The sequence below is a fragment of the Tupaia chinensis genome, unplaced genomic scaffold (genome assembly GCF_000334495.1).
Source record: "Tupaia chinensis unplaced genomic scaffold, TupChi_1.0 Scaffold145082_1, whole genome shotgun sequence".
Classification (NCBI taxonomy): Eukaryota; Metazoa; Chordata; class Mammalia; order Scandentia; family Tupaiidae; genus Tupaia; species Tupaia belangeri.
This window is the reverse complement of record NW_006204943.1, coordinates 1,744,367-1,763,672: the sequence shown is the minus strand read 5'-3', so window position 1 is coordinate 1,763,672 and position 19,306 is coordinate 1,744,367. Positions and strand designations below refer to the sequence as shown.

General features: G+C 40.8%; 1 protein-coding gene across 8 annotated transcripts in view; it reads right to left on the bottom strand.

The window, feature by feature from the left end:
- Nucleotides 1-222: 222 nt before the first annotated feature.
- CCDC150 (coiled-coil domain containing 150) overlaps nt 223-19,306 on the bottom strand; it is a 120,831-nt gene continuing 101,747 nt past the window's right edge. For 4 of the 8 annotated variants that reach the window (XM_006167767.1, XM_006167768.1, XM_006167769.1 and 1 more), the window contains 8 exons: nt 17,199-17,368; nt 10,979-11,105; nt 7,148-7,342; nt 6,644-6,712; nt 6,390-6,551; nt 5,395-5,481; nt 955-1,074; nt 223-540 (listed from right to left, as the gene is read on the bottom strand). In XM_006167767.1, coding sequence (XP_006167829.1) covers nt 418-540; nt 955-1,074; nt 5,395-5,481; nt 6,390-6,551; nt 6,644-6,712; nt 7,148-7,342; nt 10,979-11,105; nt 17,199-17,368 — 1,053 coding nt within the window. In that variant the 3' untranslated portion in view covers nt 223-417. Of the gene's footprint in view, nt 541-954; nt 1,075-5,394; nt 5,482-6,389; nt 6,552-6,643; nt 6,713-7,147; nt 7,343-10,978; nt 11,106-17,198; nt 17,369-19,306 lie in introns of those variants that run through there. The other 4 variants (XM_014583907.1, XM_027767975.1, XM_027767976.1 and 1 more) reach the window with 2 other exon arrangements.

Below are 19,306 nucleotides of genomic sequence, written 5' to 3'. Positions count from 1 at the left end.
AGGTGTGGCCTGTGGCAGAGCCTTCTGGCAAGGGTATGGGTCTCACTTGATTTGGCTTCCCGGTCATAGCATCAAATGTCTACTGATTGTCAAACTTGACAACAAAATATCATTTAGTAAGTATCAAATGCTTTTTGATAAAATATACTTAGAAAAACAGCCAAGTATTACACAACAGTATCTTCTATCATAAAACAAATTAATATAAATTTATTAGGGGGAAAAGGACAAAAAAACATGGGGTGGTTCTGTACTGATATAAAAGAGTTCATGGAAAGGTAAACTCAGGTCCAAAATCTTCAGCTCACATCAAAGACTTCATGCTCGTACGACTGTAGAAACAGGCCGGTCCTAGTTGCCGGGCTCGTGGAATCATGGGAGAATACAGTAAGTGAAGAAGCTCCCTTGTCAGGGGTATCACTTCCTCTCAACCTCAGAAGGGAACTTCTTGGGTGTGAGCCTGAGATTATTCTGCTTAGTCTCCCATCGATGAAGAGCAGACTGGCTGGAAATGGCATTGGGCCTTACCTCCTGGTCCTGCTGGAAAGAAAACACACCTAACACTGACCGTTCAAAACTAACTGCAGTGCTGGGGCCGACTTTGCTTCTATAAATGTCACGTGTCCACTAAGATAGGTGATTCTAATCTAGAAACTTTAGGAGAGGTGGAACTTTTAATATAAATAATACAGTTCATTGGTATCCTAGCAATAGTTTAAAAAAAAATCTGAAGACTAGTGGAGAGAGTAGCTGAATGACAAGAGAATTCTGTAATTAGAAATCTGAGGACTCGATTGGTAGTCACTGCATCCATGCAGAAAATAAACTGTTTGGTACATTGTAAATATGGGTAGTGATTAAATATAAATTTTAAAAGTGCAAACAAAATGAAAAAATAAAAATCTGAGAAGGAACAAATCCAGTCATTTAAAATAGCCATGTCTTTAACCTCACCTCCTCCTGCCATCTGTCTTCCCGAGGAAGCCTCTGCAACCGGTTTTTTGTCAGTTCAAGCTGTAGGCCATCGAACCTGCACTTGAACCAGCGGTGAGCTTCTTCCAGGTTAGCTGTTATCTGAAATTAAAATGCAATTATTAAAAGTTGTAACAAAAAAAACAGTTGCAATTTTTTTTTAATTGTTACAGAGATTTTTGCTACAGGGTGTTCACTCACTGGAGAGACAGAGACATAGACAAAGAAAGTGAAAAACTACCCCCTGGAAGGATGGCCGCACTGCAATCCCTTCTCCTCCATTCTCCTCTTGGAATTTTGGGCACATACATATGCACATGCACCTGGCATGAGTTTTAAGCTGCTGAGTCCTGGGACTCGAACTGTGATCAACTATGTGGGAGTTCAGCAACATAACCATTAGGCTATCTGCTGGTCCTGCAAATTCTTTATGTATTAGTTTGAAAAACATTTTACCTAGATATTGAAACCAAAATTCTGACCACAAGATCCTTGTGGCCTAATTGCATAATATACTTAAAAACCTGTAGATGAGCGGGACCAGCAGTTAGCGTAATGGCTATGTCACTGGACTCCCATGTAGTCAACTGTGGCTCAAATCCCGGACCCGGTGGCTTAAACTCACGCCAGGCGCATGTGCATGCGTGCCCAAGATCCCGAGAGGAGAATGGAGGAGAAGGGATTGCGGTATGCCCATATCCCCTGGGAGGTGGTTTCTCACTTTCTGTCTCTCTGTCTCTGTCTTTCTGGCGAGCGCACGTGCCCTATAACAAAAAACAAAAAACAAAAAAACAAACCTGTAGATGAGAGAATAATTTCCATATGAGGGGTTACAGAATGCATGCAGGCTTCCCTGCTTTTGATGTATTTGTTAATATCTCTTGGATATGAACTAAGGTAAGAGAAGACCCAGGAGAACAATAAGGAGAAAAGTACAACACAGTATTTAAAGTGCAAGTACATATATGAAAGGCTCTTAAGAATGTTGTACCACAAACCACATTTTGAATTTGAAAAGGCTAGATTTTTCTGTTGTGCTTTATAAGGTAACAGAATGAACTTCTAAAAAGCTGGAGCAGCTTAGTATACGTTATATTATTTATTTTCTTTATCATAAAAATATTTTACCTTGAGGGAACCAGCAGATAGCATAATGGCTATGTCGCTGGACTCCCACGTAGTCGACCGCAGTTCGCGTCCCGGACCCGGTGGCTTAAAACTCACGCCGGGCACGTATGCGTGCATGCCCAAGATCCAGAGAGGAGAATGGAGGAGAAGGGATTGCAGCGTGACCATCCCCCCTGGGGGGGTGATTTCTCGCTTTCTGTCTCTATGTCTCTCTCTGTCTGTCTGGCAAGCGCATGCGCCCTATAGCGAAAACCTCTCAAAAAAAAAAAATTTACCTTGAGTTCTTAATCACAAATGTCCAAATTATCTTTGCTAGACTTCAAAACAGTTCCTCTAAAGGCTTGCAATTAATGAAATCAGCATTCATGTATTTTTTATTTATTTATTTTTGCCATAGCGTGCATGTGCTTGCCAGAGAGACAAAGAAGACAGGGAGAAGGAAAATGAGGAATTATCCCCTCAGGGGGACAGCAACACCACAATCCTTTCTCTTCCATTCTCCTCTCAGGATTATGGGCATGCAGGCACACGTGTCCAGTCTGAGTTTCAAGACACTGGGTCTGGGATTCGAACAGAGGTTGACCATGTGGGAGTCTAGCATCTTAACCACAACACCTCCTGGCCCCAGTGTTCATGTATCTGACAAATATATATTGACTGCCAACATATGCCTGGCACTTTTCTATGGACTTGAGTGTGTACATATTTTGAAGTAGAGCTAACATGTATTTATGAATAAAGTTGTTTTAAAATAGCTTCTAAAACATGTTTTCTAGAATAAAAAGTAAAATTACTTATTTTCTCCCTTGATCGTCTGTCTCATGGACAGTGTTTTCATTTTCTGATTCTGAAGTCGGAGAGCATGACGTGTCACTCTCATGACTGGAAGAAGGTGAGCTCTGTGAGGGCAGAAGTTTTATCTGGTTTGTTTTGTCTGTCTCTCTCCCAGCCAGGAGAGCATCTGACATACAAAATAAGTCCCTACTGTATGCACTAATGTGTGCTTGCCCACACTGAGCAGGACATAGTGTGGGCACACTAGAGTGAGATGAGAAAACAGGGTTCCCTTTGCACAGTGTCATGTAACTTTTAGAAAGCTACAAAGCTCAAATGTCAGCCAGGCTTGCCTGTATGCCCTGACAGCTGCTACTATCCAACCCACCTTCCTTCAACACTTTTTTTTTTATTTAATTTTACTTGTTATAATTATTTTTTAATTTGACCAGAGAGAGAAAGGGAAAGTGAGAAAGCAAGCCGCCAGGTCTGGGACTGGAACTGCAGTTGGTTGGCTATGTGGGAATCAGGCACTCTAACCACCATGCCACCTGCTGGCCCCCCTCCAGCACTCTTTAACAGGACTGAAGGGAAAGATGCTTGCAATGGCATTGTATACTATGTCTCCTATTGTATGGTGAATAAAAACAGAGCCTACCTTCACTGACACTTACCCTGATCTATCTAGAAGAATAAGATTAGTAGGTTTTAACTGCCTAATTTTTTTTTTTTTTTGGAGAGGTTTTTGCTATATGGTGTGTGCGCTCACCAGAAAGAGAGAGAGAGACAGAGAGACAGAAAGCGAGAAATCATCCCCCAGGGGCAATGGCCATGCTGCAATCCCTTCTCTTCCATTCTCCTCTTGGGATCTTGGGCATGCATGCACACGTGCCCAGTGTGAGTTTAAGCCACTGGGTCCGGAACTTGGACCACGGTCAACTACATGGGAGTTCAGCGACACAGCCATTACACTAACTGCTGGTCCCAACTGCCCGATTTTTTCAGACCCAGTAACTGATGGGTTAAGGAAAGTAAATGCAACCACCCTAGGGCTCACAGTGTCATAGCACTCAAACTCAGGTTAGTCAGAGTCCATGTTCTCTCTAATAAACTATGCTGAGAGTTGTATGGTCATATAATTTAAGGACAAAGGCTTTAAGGGCATATCATGAAAGTAACATCATTGTGGTATCTTAAACTTAAGAATCTTTGTTTTCTTATATGGAAAATGAGGGGTGGGTTTGGTAGATTAATGATCTCAAAGATCCTTTCTAGAAAGCTCTAAGAATATATTATCTTAAATACCCTTAAAAAGGCATAAGGTGACACAAAGCAGCCGAGGATCAACATGGGAGGTCCTGGGTTTGACTCCTGAGCCATCCTAAACACTCTGGGAATACCCAAGGCATGCCTGCGATCCAGGCTGGCTGGAAGTTTTGGGGGGAAGGAGGTGTGGGAATATGGTGTGGAAAGAATTTATAAGGTTACCTGTCTTTCTCTTTCTCCTAAAATAAAAAAAACTTTGGGGGGAGGAAAAAGGCCAATTTTAAGTTAAGAATAGAGAAAGCAAATTCACAAATTAAACAGGGCCCACTTTGCCCTTACAGTTATTGACTGAAGAAAGAGCTTCGCCTTTACTGGTTCGTGTCACAATAATGCATCAAAATATATACACATGCTGGTCTTTCCTTACAACTGAGGGGCAAGGACTTGGACTTCAGGGTTAAGTGATATTTATTATCTATCTTCAAGACATAGAATCTTAATCTAAAAAGCATTCTTTACAGGGCCAGCAGGTGGCGTGGTGGTTAAAGATGCTGGATTCCCACATGTGTGACCACAGTTTGAGGCCTGGACCTGGTGGCTTGCTTTCTCACTTTCCCTCTCTCTCTCTCTCGTTTTCTCTCTCACTCCGTCCCTCTCTGGTCAAATTGAAATAAATAAAGTTAAATTTAAAAATTTTTTCAAAATGTCATTCTTTACAATAGAGGTTATACTTAGTAAGTTACTGGTTCTTGCCCATTATACTCCATATCTATATCATCTATATCTATATTTATATGTTTGCCTATCTATCTATCTATCTATCTATCTATCTATCTATCTATCTATCTATCTATCTTAGTTTCTTTAAACATGGCTTCAGAACATGTCTTCTAGAATAGAAAGCAATATTACTTATTTTCACCCTTTGATTATTTGCCTCATGGACAGTTTTCACTTTTTGATTCTGAAGTCTGAGAGCATGATGTGTTACTGTCACGACTGGGAGTAGGTGAGTCCCATGAGAGCAGAGGCTTCGTCTGGCGTATTTCGTCTCTCTCCCCAACCCAGGAGGGTATGTGGCATATAAAACAGGTCCTTACTACATACACTAATATGTCCTTGTCCACATTTAGCAGGACATAGTCCAGGCACGCTATAGTGAGATAAGGCTTTTTAAATGAAGAGTTACAGAGATTTGTGTTTCAAGGTTGTTGTGTTGGAGGAAAAGTCTTTATGTTGATGGGACGAGCTCACCTGTTCTGATTCCACACTCGCTTCTTTCAGTTTATGCTCTGTTGCCTCTTTACATTTCTTCAGGTGTCTAATTGTTTCTTCCAGTTTCTGAAAATATTGTGCAAAGATTTTTATAAACTTCCAATATTTCATTTGGAACCAAAAGCTTCGATATTGTAACAAAAAGGCAACCAAATTACAAAAGTAGGGTAGGATACTTTCTAACTTTGCATGTTACTAAAATAAACATGTTTTTGGTGTAACCTATAATCTACCTATACGTATATGATGACAGATTTTAATTTATGGATTCTGCCGAGGCAAAGCGATGGCAATCTCTTTTTAGGCCTGAAGGGATACTTTGCAGGGCAGACAATTCCTAAGGGAGGACAAGAGCTCAGTGACCTCTGGAAGTCTTTTCTCTATATATGTTATCATTGGTGCGGAGTCGCTGAGAGTCCTTAATAGCAACAGGTGTGCTGCTGCTGTAGGAAAGAATCAGAAAGACTACGGAATTCAGTTCAGAAGGCAGACTTACTGGTATTTTGCATATGTGAGCTCTAGCTGTTTTTTAAAAATTAAAATAATTTTTATTAAACTGAAAATGGAGAGCATATGCCATATTCAAAGCTATAGGCTTTTTACTAGATATTATTATTACAAGGACTTAGCTAAGATGAACAACTTGTAAACGTGTTTTCTTCCACAGAACCTAGAAAATCTAGGTGTAATAATGCTGAGTTCTGGCATGTGTCATTTGCTAACAGTCTTTGACATGAGTGAATATATATATGTATAAATTTTTTTACTGCCAGAGGGCGCATGTACTCACCAGAGAGGGAAAATGCACCCCCACAGTGGGTCCTGGTCATGCTGCAATCCCTCCTCCATTTCTCCCACATACATGCCCCGCATGTCTTTTAAACCACATGGGAATGAGTGAGCTGTGTGGGATCCGGCTCCCTTAACCACTAGCTATAGGGCTGGCCCTGAGCTGAACCTCATAAACCTTTCACCTGGCACCGGCCCTCTAGCTCCTGCCTTATCTTCCGCTCTGTCTCCAGGCGCAGCTCTTGCTGTTTATTCCGGGCCGAGGTATCGTATTGGCTCCTGGCTAACAGCTGCATCTCCTTCTGCAGGTTATTCATTTCAGATACAAATCTCTGGATACTCAATGACTGGTGGGATACAAAGAGAGAGGCATTTGGTGAACCTGTCCAAGTTTGGGATTTTGTGTGAATGGTAAACAGAGTTTGTGGAAATGATCTACCTGTTCGTAGTTTTTTTTCTGATACTGATCCTTGATTATTTCCATTTGTCTCAATTCTGCTTCAATTTGCTGCAAATAAATGTGGAAATAACATAAAAAAGATAATTATGTGGAAACTGGCTTGTTCTTTTTGACTACAGGATGACAGATAGACTCCCATAGGAGACCTGAAGTCAGCCATTCCTTCTGGACTCTCTTTTCCATCGGGCCCATTAACTCTGAAAAGAGCGAAGTCCAGTATAATTAACATGGCCAAAAAGGGGGCCAGAATGTGAAACTGGCAGCTACTGACAAAGCAAGTATTTCCACAGCAGCTTCTCTGCTGAAAAAGAGAAGCCCCTTCCCCCACCCCCAAAGACAATCTGCCCTCTTCCCAGTTGTGGCTGTAATTCCCAGAGAATGTGTGCCAGATTCTGAAACCTCTCTTCCCCAGACACCACTGACTGCCCAGAGCCTCACAGGATACAAAGCAAGTGAAGGGGGACTGCAGGGTTCTCAAACCACCTTCATCCGCTCTACGTTCTGAGCGTTATTCGCCTTAGCCGACAAGTGGTGCTTAATTTGGGCTTTTTGATTCTTTATTTTCTCCTTGTTACTGTTCAGTGTTTTTTCTAGCTCTGTAAGTTTCTGCCGCAGCTCTCGGTTGGTCCGGGACACTTCCACTGATCTGAAGTTGGCTTCATCAAGGGCTTTCTTCAGCTTGGAACACAAAGAAAAAATTGAAACTTTTTTTTTAAATTTGAATTTATTTATTTACATTCATTCACTATACATCATTACAGCAAACAAAATGAGATTTCCCATCCAGAATACACTATATATTGGTTCAATCAAGCACATCAACATACGTGTTATTGTCAACAAATAATTTTCCATTTCTTGTTTCCTGTGTATTTTGTTATTTTTGCCATACTTGATTCCCTATCTCTCACCCTCTGCCATGTCTCACCCTCCTCCCACACTGTCTCTGGTATCCTTGGTTGCTTTCTATGCCTTTTCCCCCATTTCGTTTATTCACTAATGAACTTAATTAATCTAAATACTTCCAATAGCAAGTGCAGCTGATATATACATATCCATGAACATAAGTCTGACTTTAGACATAAACCTCAGTGAGTAGATGAGCATACTATAAAGTGGCACCTAGCTGGGACTGTATAGCTTACTGCAGTCATCAAATATGCATTTTTTTTAATTTCAAGAAAAATAGTTTTCTTTTTTTTTCCTCCTGAAACCTTTTTTTAAAAATTAATTAATTTACATAGCATACAAAATGTGATTTCCCATCCATAATATACTGCATAGTGGCTTAATCATGTATGTTATCAATAATTTTCCATTTCTAGTTATATATCTATATCTATCTATCTATCTATCTATCTATATTAAAAATAGGTATATTTTACCTCCCAGCAAGACTGTTTAGTTTTGTCCCTCTATTTTGCTACCTTTGGCTCTTTCTTATAAAAGGGAGGATGAATGAGGCAATAACGATGTCTGGCCAAGCAGGTTTGTGGGGCATCAGATCAAGTAATTTTCATAATTTATAACACTAAAGAACAAAGTCTTTCTCAGAATAAAAAATTAAAAGTATATTCTTCATTTACATATTAAGAACATGTTTTGAAGTCAGATGGTCCTAAGCTCAAATCTCAGCTTCATCACTAATTGAAAGATTTGGGTAATTAACTTCCTTAACCCTCAGGCCCATCATCTGAGAAGTGTGTGTATGGTCTACTTCATGGGGTATGTGTAACAGTTACACTAAAAAAAAAAAAAAAGAAGTAAGGTAATGTAGAGAAAGTATGTAGAGGCTGGCATGCAGTAGTTGCTCAGTGATTATTACCAGACTATGAGCTTTTCTCTTTGTTTACTTTGTCACTTACAGTCTTGTGTCTGAAGAAGTGACTCTAGCTACTCCAACCAAGTCCTGAAATTATTTTAATTCCTTCCTCTCTTTCAGTCACAATACAACATTTAATGTCTGGTGATTTTTCTATTAAAATGTTTCTCTGGTGGGAACCAGCAGTTAGCGTAATGGCTATGTCGCTGGACTCCCACGTAGTCAACCGCGGTTCACGTCCCGGACCCGGTGGCTTAAAACTCATGCCGGGTGCGTGTGCGTGCATGCCCAAGATCCCGAGAGGAGAATGGAGAAGGGACTGCGGCATGACCATCCCCCCTGGGTGATTTCTCGCTTTCTCTATGTCTCTCTCTGTCTGTCTGGCAAGCGCATGCGCCCTATAGTGAAAAAAATCTCTCCAAAAAAAAAAAGTTTCTCTGGTTTAACTGTTTTCTATTTTCATTAAAATTTATTTAAATTCATTTAAAAAAATTGTCAGAGGGCATGTGCACAAGCCAGGTAGAGAGAGAAAGAGAGAGAAAGTGAGAAAGCACCCCCTGTGGGGGACAGTCATACCATAATCTCTTCTCTTCCGTTTCTCTCTCCATTCGGGATTTTGGGCATGTATATACATGCACCTGACATGTTTTTTGAGCTGCTGCTCTAAGACTTGAATCACACAGTCGGCCATGCAGAATTGGATCCAGCCACCTTACCCACCACTCCAATGGCTGGTCCAGTTCTCTATTTTCCATAGAACTAGTTTGCTTGGCTCTAATTATCTAATACCCAAATTAATTGTAATAGTTTCCCAGAGTCACCATGCCTCCAGTTTCTCTTCATTCTTCTATACACTTTCCAGTGCTGTCACCTAGTCTACCTAAAATTGTGCTTATAACATACCAGGCCCTGCTCAGAAACCTATAGTGCTTCATTTTCCTTTTTTTAGGTTTTTGTCACAGGACACATACGCTTGACAGAGAGAGGGAAAGTGAGAAATCACACCCACCCCGCCCCCCGGGGAGGATGGCCATGTCACAATCCCTTCTCCTTCATTCATCTCTTGGGATTTTGGGCACGCAAGCACATGCCCAGTGTGTTTTTCAAGCCACCAGATCTAAGACTTGAACTGCAGAGTTGGCCATGTGGGAGTGCTATGTCTTAATCACCACACCACTTGCTGGCCCCATAGTGCTTCGTTTTTACCCAACAATTCACATCCAATAGTCTGGAAGTGAAGGCCATCTCTCAGCTAGTCCCACCCACGTTCCCACTCCTTGCCTGACCTTTTCTGAAGTCTCTGATCTGATCAAGAGAAGCTCCTTTTCACTTGTTCTTATGTCCTGCTCATTTTTATAGCTAAGCCCTGCTTACGCTCTCATCTCTGTCAGGCTCAACCTTGTGCTTTCATTACACTTCCCTCCCTTGATTACCCAGCCAACCTAAAATAAATTTCTCCTTACTTTGGATTCCTTCAAAACTGTACACAAGCCTCAAGCTCTCCTAAACAGGTGCTCTGATATTTTCCCTTTTTGTCTCAGGTCCAGAGAGGTCACAATTAAACAGGGGTTATTTAGCACGGATCAGAGCATAAACCACATCATCTACTGCTTTCCTGTGTGCATCTCAGGAGCTGGTAGATACAGAATGGATGCTAGTTAGGTGAACTCAGGGGGCAGTAATTAAGTTTCTATCAGATAAAAATCTCTCTATTTCTTTTCTTTTCTTTTCATTTTTTTTTCCAGAGTTTTTGCTATAGGGTGCGTGTGCTTGCCAGACAGGGAGAGACAGAGAGACAGAAAGCGAGAAATCACCCCGCAGGGGGGATGGCCATGCTGCAATCCCTTCTCCTCCGTTCTCCTATTGGGATCTTGGGTGCACGCACACACACACCTGGTGTGAGTTTAAGCCACCGGGTCCGGGATGCGAACCACGGTCAACTACATGGGAGTCCAGCGACATAGCTATTATGCTAACTGCTGGTCCCGAAATCTATTTCTTTATCCCTCTCAGTCATCACTCTCTGATGGAAAAACTCTCATTAAGACATTTCTTCCCTGGGCAGGGAACTGAATCTCTGAAACTGCTTTCTGTGTGGTGCCTTAAAAACGACACAGTGCTGGTCCAATTTCATCTGGCTTGCTGAACAAAGAGCGATTAGGAGAGCCAAAGAACTGAAATCCTTTAGTTGGTTATTCTCCTAAGAGGCACTCATCTAGACAGAACCTTATTATTTTAAGTATATCATTTATTCCACGAGTGAGACAGGGAGACACACAAGATAGACACAATACCCTTGAAAGGATCTCAATACCACGATCCACCCACAGTCTCAACCAGCCTGACCATGGGTGCACACAGCTGGCCTACTCAGGGCGATCTCGGAATGCAAACTGGTAACTTTCCCACGTGGGTCCGTGTATCAGAGCACCGCATTTTACGGCTGTGCCACAGATCAGCTTGAGAAAAGCTTTGTTGTCCTAGTGTCATACCTCAGCCATCTCCCGTTGTGCTGCTTTCTTTGCAGCTTCTCTCTCAGTTTGAAACTGCTTCCTTAGAGCTTCGATGCGCTCAGCATGCAATTCTGCTTCCACTTTGGATTCCTCAGTCATCCGTTCTCTGTTTTGAAGAAGACAGATGATGAGTCATTTTTAAAAAAAATTATTTGTCTATTTATTTCTCGTGATTTTTTAAGCTGCCAGGTCCAGGACTTGAATCATGGTCACCCATGTGGGAATCCAGTGCCTTAATCATCAGGTCACCTGCTGGTCCAACAAATCATTTTAAAAGAACCATCTTAGAAGGCAGAAAGATTTGGAGAGGAATGTGCAATTCTCTAAAAGGTGTGTGATTTGCAAATGAGCAGGAAATCAGTCACCAGATAAGTCTCACGGATCTGGAGCTCATTCACAGAACAACAACAACAAAAAGGTATTTACCTGTAGCATTAAGTTAAAAAGTCAAAAAAAATATTCTATGAAAAGATACCCAACAGTAAGAGTGAAAAACTCCTATCAGAAAAAATATTAGAGGACGCAGTAATACTGTAAAAGAAAAACTTGCTTTTGTTTTGCCATTTCTTTTTGTCATCAGCTATTTTATCTTGTTTTAACTTGTAATTATTAGGTTGTTAGAAGTCATGTGAATTTTTGCATAGAAAAATACATCATGACATTTCTGACAACCCAATATATTATTTCCTTCTCTCTTAAGTGTGAGCCTTCTATTAGGTTCAGTGCTCTTTTGTTTTGTTTTGTTTTGAGAGATTTTTGCTATGGGGTGTCTGTGCTAGCCAGAGAGACAGAGAGACAGAGAGACAGAAAGCAAGAAATCACCCCCCAGGGGGGATGGCCATGCCACAATCCCTTCTCCTCCATTCTCCTGTCTGGATTTTGGGCACACATGCATATATGCCCGGCATGAATTTTAAACTGCTGGGTCCAGGACTTGAACCATGATCAACTACATGGGAGTCCAGCAACTAACCATTACACCATCCGCTTGCTGGTCCTGGTTTGGTGTTCTTCACTTGGGTTCCTTTGGTCCAGATTCATAGTTAGGCCTTTGAGAATGCTAAAATTCCCTGAAGTGATATTCAAAATGTAGTGTGCATGGTGTGTGTTAAGAGGGAGAGGCGGTTGGGCAAGCTGTCCATTGCTTTTGACTCTTTTTTTTAAATAATCATTTTATTGACCATTAATTAATTAATTAATTTTCATTTGGCTAGAGAGGGACAGAGAGAGAAAGAGAGAAAGTGAGAAAGTAAGTCACTGGATCCGGGACTTGAACTGCAGTCAGCCATGTGGGAATACAGTGCCTTTAACCACCATACTACCAGCCAGCCCCAACTTTTTTTTTTTTTTTTTTTTTTTGGGGGGGTTTTCAACTATGGGGGTGTGGCGTTGGTTTTCACTATAGGGCGTGTGCGCTTGCCAGACAGAGAGAGAGAGACATAGAGAAAGAAAGAGAGAAATCACCCCCCAGGGTGGATGGTCACGCCGCAATCCCTTCTTCATTCTCCTCTGGGATCTTGGGCATTATTTTATTTAACTTTATTTTATTTGTTTATTTTAATTTGACCAGAGAGGGATAGAAAGAGAGAAAGTGAGAAAGCAAATCACCAGGTTTGGGACTTAAACCACAGTTGGCCATGTGGGAGTCCAGTGTGTATAACTACCATGCCACCTGCTGGCCCCAATATATTAATTTTCTTAGTTGCCTTTAAGTTTATCATGTTTATTATAGGGAAGTAGTTAGTAATATGAATTTTGGAGTCAGGCTGCTGTCACTTAGATTCGAACCCCCACTCTGGCAAGATGAGATGTGATCTTGGTAGGTTACAGCATCTTTCCATGCTTGTTTCTTTACCTGTCAAATGGGAATAATAACAGTATGTGGCATCACAGAATAATAGAACCACAGAAAATAACGCATGTGAAGTCCTTAGCTCAGTACCCAACACATAAGGAGCACATAACAAATACTAGCTGCTATCATTCACTGTCATCAGTGCCATCATCACGTAGTTCTAATAGTTAAAATTTTAATTATGAATTAGATTTAAAAGTTTAAATTCTAATTAACTTTAATTTTTAATTTAATTTAAAATTTGATTTCCCTCTTGTCCTCAATTCTCCATTTCTTCCCCTACCCAATACATAGCATTTCAACTTCAACTCTTGTTTTCTTCTTTTTATTGTGGTAGGAATGCTTAACATGAGATCTATCTTCTTTTTTTTTTCTTTTGGAGAGATTTTTCGCTATAGGGCGCATGTGCTCGCCAGACAGACAGAGAAACATAGAGACAGAAAGCGAGAAATCACCCCCCAGGAGGGATAGTCATGCCGCAATCCTTTCTCCATTCTCCTCTCGGGATCTTGGGCACATACGCACACGCGCCCGGCATGAGTTTTAAGCCACCGGGTCCGGGATGCGAACTGCAGTCGACTACGTGGGAGTCCAGCGACATAGCCATTAAGTTAGCTGCTGGTTCCGAGATCTATCTTAACAAACTTTTAAGTATATGATATAGTGTTTTTAAAAATTATTTATTTAATTTTATTTATCCATTCATTTTATTTTTAATTTGACCAGAGAGAGACACAGAGAGAGAGAGAGAAAGAGGGAAAGTGAGAAAGCAAACCACCAGATCTGAGACTCAAACCATGATCGGCCATGTGGGAGTGTCTAGCGCCTTACCCACCACACCACCTGCTGGTCCCTGATATAGTATTGTTAACGACAGGTCTATGTTCTACAATCTCTAAAACTTATTCATCTTGCTTTTATTTTCTTCTAAGGAAAATATTTGACTATCTACTGTCAGATTCCTCTGAATAGTCACCCATCTTCTCCTTTCCTATAGTCACAGAGGAAAACATGCCTGGCCTCAGGTTTTATGTTTTTCTGTTTTGTTTTGTTTTGTTTTTCCATCAGGTGTGTGTACTAGATGGAGAAAGACAGAGAGGGATACAGAGAGGGAAAGTGAGAAATCATTCCCTAGGAGAATGGCCACACCACAATCCCTCCTCTTCCATTCTCCTCTTGGGATTTTGGGCACACATGCACATGTGCCCGGCGTGATTTTCAAAATGCTGGATCAAGGGTTGAATCATGTGGGCCATGTGGAAGACCGTCTTAACCACCATGCCACTTGCTGGACCCAGTCCCATCTTGGCATCATTTTTATTTATTTATTTTTAGAGAGATTTTTGGTATAGGGCACGTGCACTTGCTGGAGAGACAGATAGAGACTGAGAGACAAAAAGTGAGAAATCACCCCCCAGAGGGTATAGCCATGCCGTAATTTCTTCTCCTTCATTCCCTCTCAGGATCTTATGCATACACACTTGCTTGGTGTGAATTTTAAGCTGCCAGGTCTAGGACTTAAACAGTGGTCGACTACGTGGGAGCCCTGTGACGTAACCATTACGCTATCTGCTGGTCCTAACAGCCTCATTTTTTAAATAACCCTTTTACTTATGCTCTCTCTCACATTCTCCCATTTTTCTCCAGTTCAATAGGGCTCCTTCCCATACTCTTTAATCATGGTCTAGTTCTTCCCGTCCTACAAACAAAACAGAAGCGAAATAACGTTTCTTCACGTTTTGCTCTTAGCCGCTGTCCTATCTTCTTTCCCCTCACCACTGTCCTCCTTACCTGCCTTTCCTCATGAATCACTAACTCTGGAATTTTCTGTATCTAACAGAAATTGGTCATCTGGGGGATTATCAGTAGATGCCAGTTGTAAAACCCAATGGCCTTCTTTTCGGTCTCTGTTTTTGACTCTGCAGCATCTGACTCACTTGTTTTTCCCTTTGTGATGCTACATCTTCTGATTCTTTCCTTACTTCCCTAAATGTTCCTCTTCTGGCTACTTCTCTGGCCTCTATTCCTTCCCTCTGAAAGGTGGTAGATCTCCAAATTCTGCTACATTTTTATAAAGAAATTCTTTTTTTTTGGAGAGGTCTTCACTATAGGGCGCGTGTGCTCGCTAGACAGACAGAGAGAGACAGAGAGACAGAAAGCGAGAAATCACCCCCCAGGGGGGATGGTCACGCCGCAATCCCTTCTCCTCCATTCTCCTCTCGGTATCTTGGGCACGCACGCACACGCGCCCGGCGTGAGTTTTAAGTCACCGGGTCCCTGACTCGAACCACGGTCGACTACGTGGGAGTCCAGCGACATAGCCATTACACTAACTGCTAGTTCCCAAGAAATTCTTTATGTTTTTCCTATGGCAGTCTAATTCACTCAAGTCTTAGCTCTCATCTTTGCAGAGATGAATTCCAACTTGTCACTTCTTTCCAGAATAGGCCTCTGCTTCTATTATTAAATGACGCCACCTCAGACTCAGCATAACTAAAACATAACCTCCCAACTTGCTTTTTCTAGTTAAGTATAACTGCACAGAATTTCAGGAGGTCCTTAGATCTCAAGTAAAGTAGCATGATTTACCTTTCATGAAAATAAAACTATTACACACAATGGCCCAAAGGTAAATTCTAAAGTATATGCTGTAAGGAAATCTGTGACTCTCACCTTGTCCTACTTCTAGAAGTTACAAAGCCATGAGTTTGTTTATTTATGCAGAGGTGGAGGGACTTCATTATACTGTCAGTAAAAACTGATGCTGATGGGTTTTCTGTTTGTTTGTTTTGATTTATTTCTTCTATGAGTAAGTGAGACACACACACACACACACACACACACACACACACAGAGACAAACAGACAGACTGACTGACGTAATGCCCAAAAGGGTCTTGGCATCATAATCCTTCCCCAGCCTTTACCCAGTCCCGGATCACAGGCAAGCCTATGCCTGGCATACTCAGGGAAGTCTCTGGACTTGAATCATGAATCTTCCCATGTGAGATTGTCTCACAGAACATTAGATATTACCACTGCACCACCGTCTTGCCCCCGATGGTGCTGCCAGTCAGATATAAAAACAATATTGTTTAGCCAACAATGAACGGTCTCGGGGCAGCAACACTTCACCAGAATATACAGTGTGCACAGATTGCAGATATGAGAAATACTTTCTGTGCTTTAGTTTGTCTTTCTCCCATATCAACATGTGCACTAACTGAGAAGACTAAAGATGTTTGTGCACACTGCATTTCCCTTAGCTATAAATTTTCATGGAATGTTACTAATATATAAATCATATTTACATATATGCAGTTTAAGACAAAACTTTGGTTGGGGCCAGCAGGTGTTGTGGTGGTTAAGGTGCTGGACTCCCACGTGGCCAACTGTGATTCGAGTCCCAGACCTGGTGGCTTGCTTTCTCACTTTCCCTTTCTCTCTCTCTGTCTCTTGCTAGTCAAATTAATAATAGTAATAATAAATTAAAAGCATTAAATAATTCTTTTTAGAAATTAAAAAAAAGAAAACTTTTGTGCTTTGACCAACCTTGATGGGCTGACCTAACTAATCTCAGGTCAAAACTGAAAACAATTGGGAAATAGAGATGGCTTATTACCTGTTGATGATGACATGTATAGTATTCTCAACTGGATTGGTCTGGGAAGTATTTCATGATGGGTTAAGTCTTTTTACAAGCAAAATGAGAAATAGTGATTGACTGATTAAAAAAATAATTGGAATAATAATAAATGATGGGAAAAACATTGAAAAGATACTGAATGATGAAGTGGGGAGATTAATGTCTCTGTATTGACTGACACGCATGGCATTCCCTTTTGAAAAAGCAATGTAATACACTGTACAGTTATATGCAATCCAATGTAATATAAACAAGATTATGATGATAATAAAAAAAAAACCCTGAAAACAATTAACGTCATAACATCTGTTTGGATGAAGTTATTCTATTCCTGTATGGGCTATTCCCACCCAGCCTGCTGGTATTCCTCATCCACATCAGACTTTAAAAGGACATATAAGCTGACCATAAAAGGTGTGGCAGAAGCATCTGAATGTCCCTTTCCACCAGCATTCTTTAAGTTCTGGTTGAACCTTCACATAAAGCAGCGGCTTGATACTGGATGAGGGAACTGCTGAGGTAGAAAGGCAAACGGGCAGCCCCAGCCAGTGAGTATTTGTGGGTGCCCAGCTGTGCCTGGCTCCTTAGTGTGGCTCTGCCAGGAGTCTTCATTCCAAGTGGGAGGAGAAGGTTTAACTGGTTATATGAACAAGATAGACTTACTCCTCCCTAATTTTACTGTGACTATACTGTCCTTACTTGAAGGTTTCCAAAGTCTGTCGCTCAAGTTCTTTGTTTTCTAATTTCTCTTGGATGTGGTCCAGCTTTGCTTGCAGATTATTATTTGTCTGGAGAGCTTGTTCCAGACTCATAGCCAGTTTCCTGTTGTCTTCTCTAGCTATATCAATAGCTTTTTGTAGAGGCTCCATCTGAAAGAGAAAAAAGTGTTTTTAATTTCATTACAACAGAATTATGTATGTCCACTCCTTTCACTTTATCATGTGCAATTGAAACATTCCAGGTGCCTGGAATGTATGTGTATGTGAGAGCTTATTACAGACATTGCTTAGGAGATTTTTAGAAAGCAGTAGGAAGGGTATGTTCCCTTGGTCACTATAGAGTTCTGGAAAACAGAGCCAGCTTAATTTACTCTAATTTTTACAATTTTATACTAGTTAGGGCCAGCCCCATGGTTTAGTAGTTAAGGAAAATGGATCTGACATGGATGCCTTGATGGTTTAAAAACCAACTGGGTGCATGTGTGTGTGCACCACAGATCCCAATGTGATAGAGAAATAAAGAAAAGGGATTGTGGAATGACCATACCCCATTGAGAGGAACGATCTCCCTCTCCCAGTCTGTTTCTGTCTGTCTCTGGTGAATACACATGTACTGTGGCAAAAAACAAACAAAAAATAAAAACAATAACAATAAAAACATACTTATATTTTCCTTCCTGATCTTATGACCTTCTGGTCTCACTCCCTACAGAGATAAAAGCTGGCCAACTGCTTCTTGTATCTTCTTCCAGAAAAGGCTCATTTATATGTAACATCTACATGTCATTTATATACAGCCTACGCCCATGTGTAGATATATGCGCATTTATGTGCATATACATGAAATCACAGGCATGTGTCCACTTATTTATTTTTTAAATAAAGTTTATTCATTTATACCTTCCATGAGCCAGAGAGAGGGAGACAGGTATCTCCCAAAAGGTCTTCATACCATGGCATACTCACAATTCCAGATCATAGACATGTGTGTGTCCTGAGTGTTCAGGGAGGTCTCTGGACACAAATCCTGAACCTTCCCATGTGGTCAGCTTCACAGAGGTTTCATTACTGCTCTACCATCAGCTGGTCCCTGTTAATAGTGGGATCACTCTAGCTGTTTCTTTCTTTCTTTTTTTTTTAATATAGAAGTTTACTACTTTTAAAAATTATTATTTATTTAATTTTATTTATTCATTCAGTTATTTTAATTTGACCAGAGAGAGAGAGAGGGACAAAGGAAGCCGCCAGGTCCAGGAGTCAAACCATGGTCGGCCATGTGGGAGTGTCCAGCACCTTAACCACCACGCCACCTGCTTGTCCCAGAAGTTCACTACTTTTAAAAATAATTATTTATTTAATTTTATTTATTATCATTCTTTTTAAATTTGACCAGAGAGAGACAGAGAGAGACAGAGAGAAAGTGAGAAAGCAAACTGCCAGGTGTGGGACTTGAACCATGGTCATCTGGCCACTGGGGATTCCAGCGCCTTAACCACTATACCACCTGTCAGCCCCCACCTCTAGTTGTTTCTAACTAGTAATTTTTGAAGTCCTTTAACTTCTGAAATCATTTGTGCATTAATAAATATTAAACACGGACAACATAAGACAAAGACAATTAGGCATACATGTGGTATTGGTTTGCCAGTAAGAGACTTAATGTAAGACTGCAGGTCTACTTCCCATTTATAAATATGCCACTTCCCAAAACTCTGACTTGAATGAAAAGGAAATTCACTGGCTTATTTTAATTCATTTTTCTAAAACAGTAATATACTAATAAAACTAAAAATATAAACAATATAATCCACAAAAATAGCCTCTGGGCCAGTCAGTGTCATGGTGGTTAAGGTGACTACATCCCACATGGCTAACTGTGTGGTGCAAGTCCCAGATCCAGAGACTTTAAAAACATACCAGATGAGCAAAAGACTCAAACGGAACTGCTAGAGATGAAGTCTATAATACAAGAAGTCAAAATTTCCCTTTAATGTATTAAAAGCAGACTAGATCATACAGAAAATAGAATCTCAGATGTAGAAGAGAAAATGGCTGGCCTAGAAAAATCCACCACAAAGACTGAGAAAA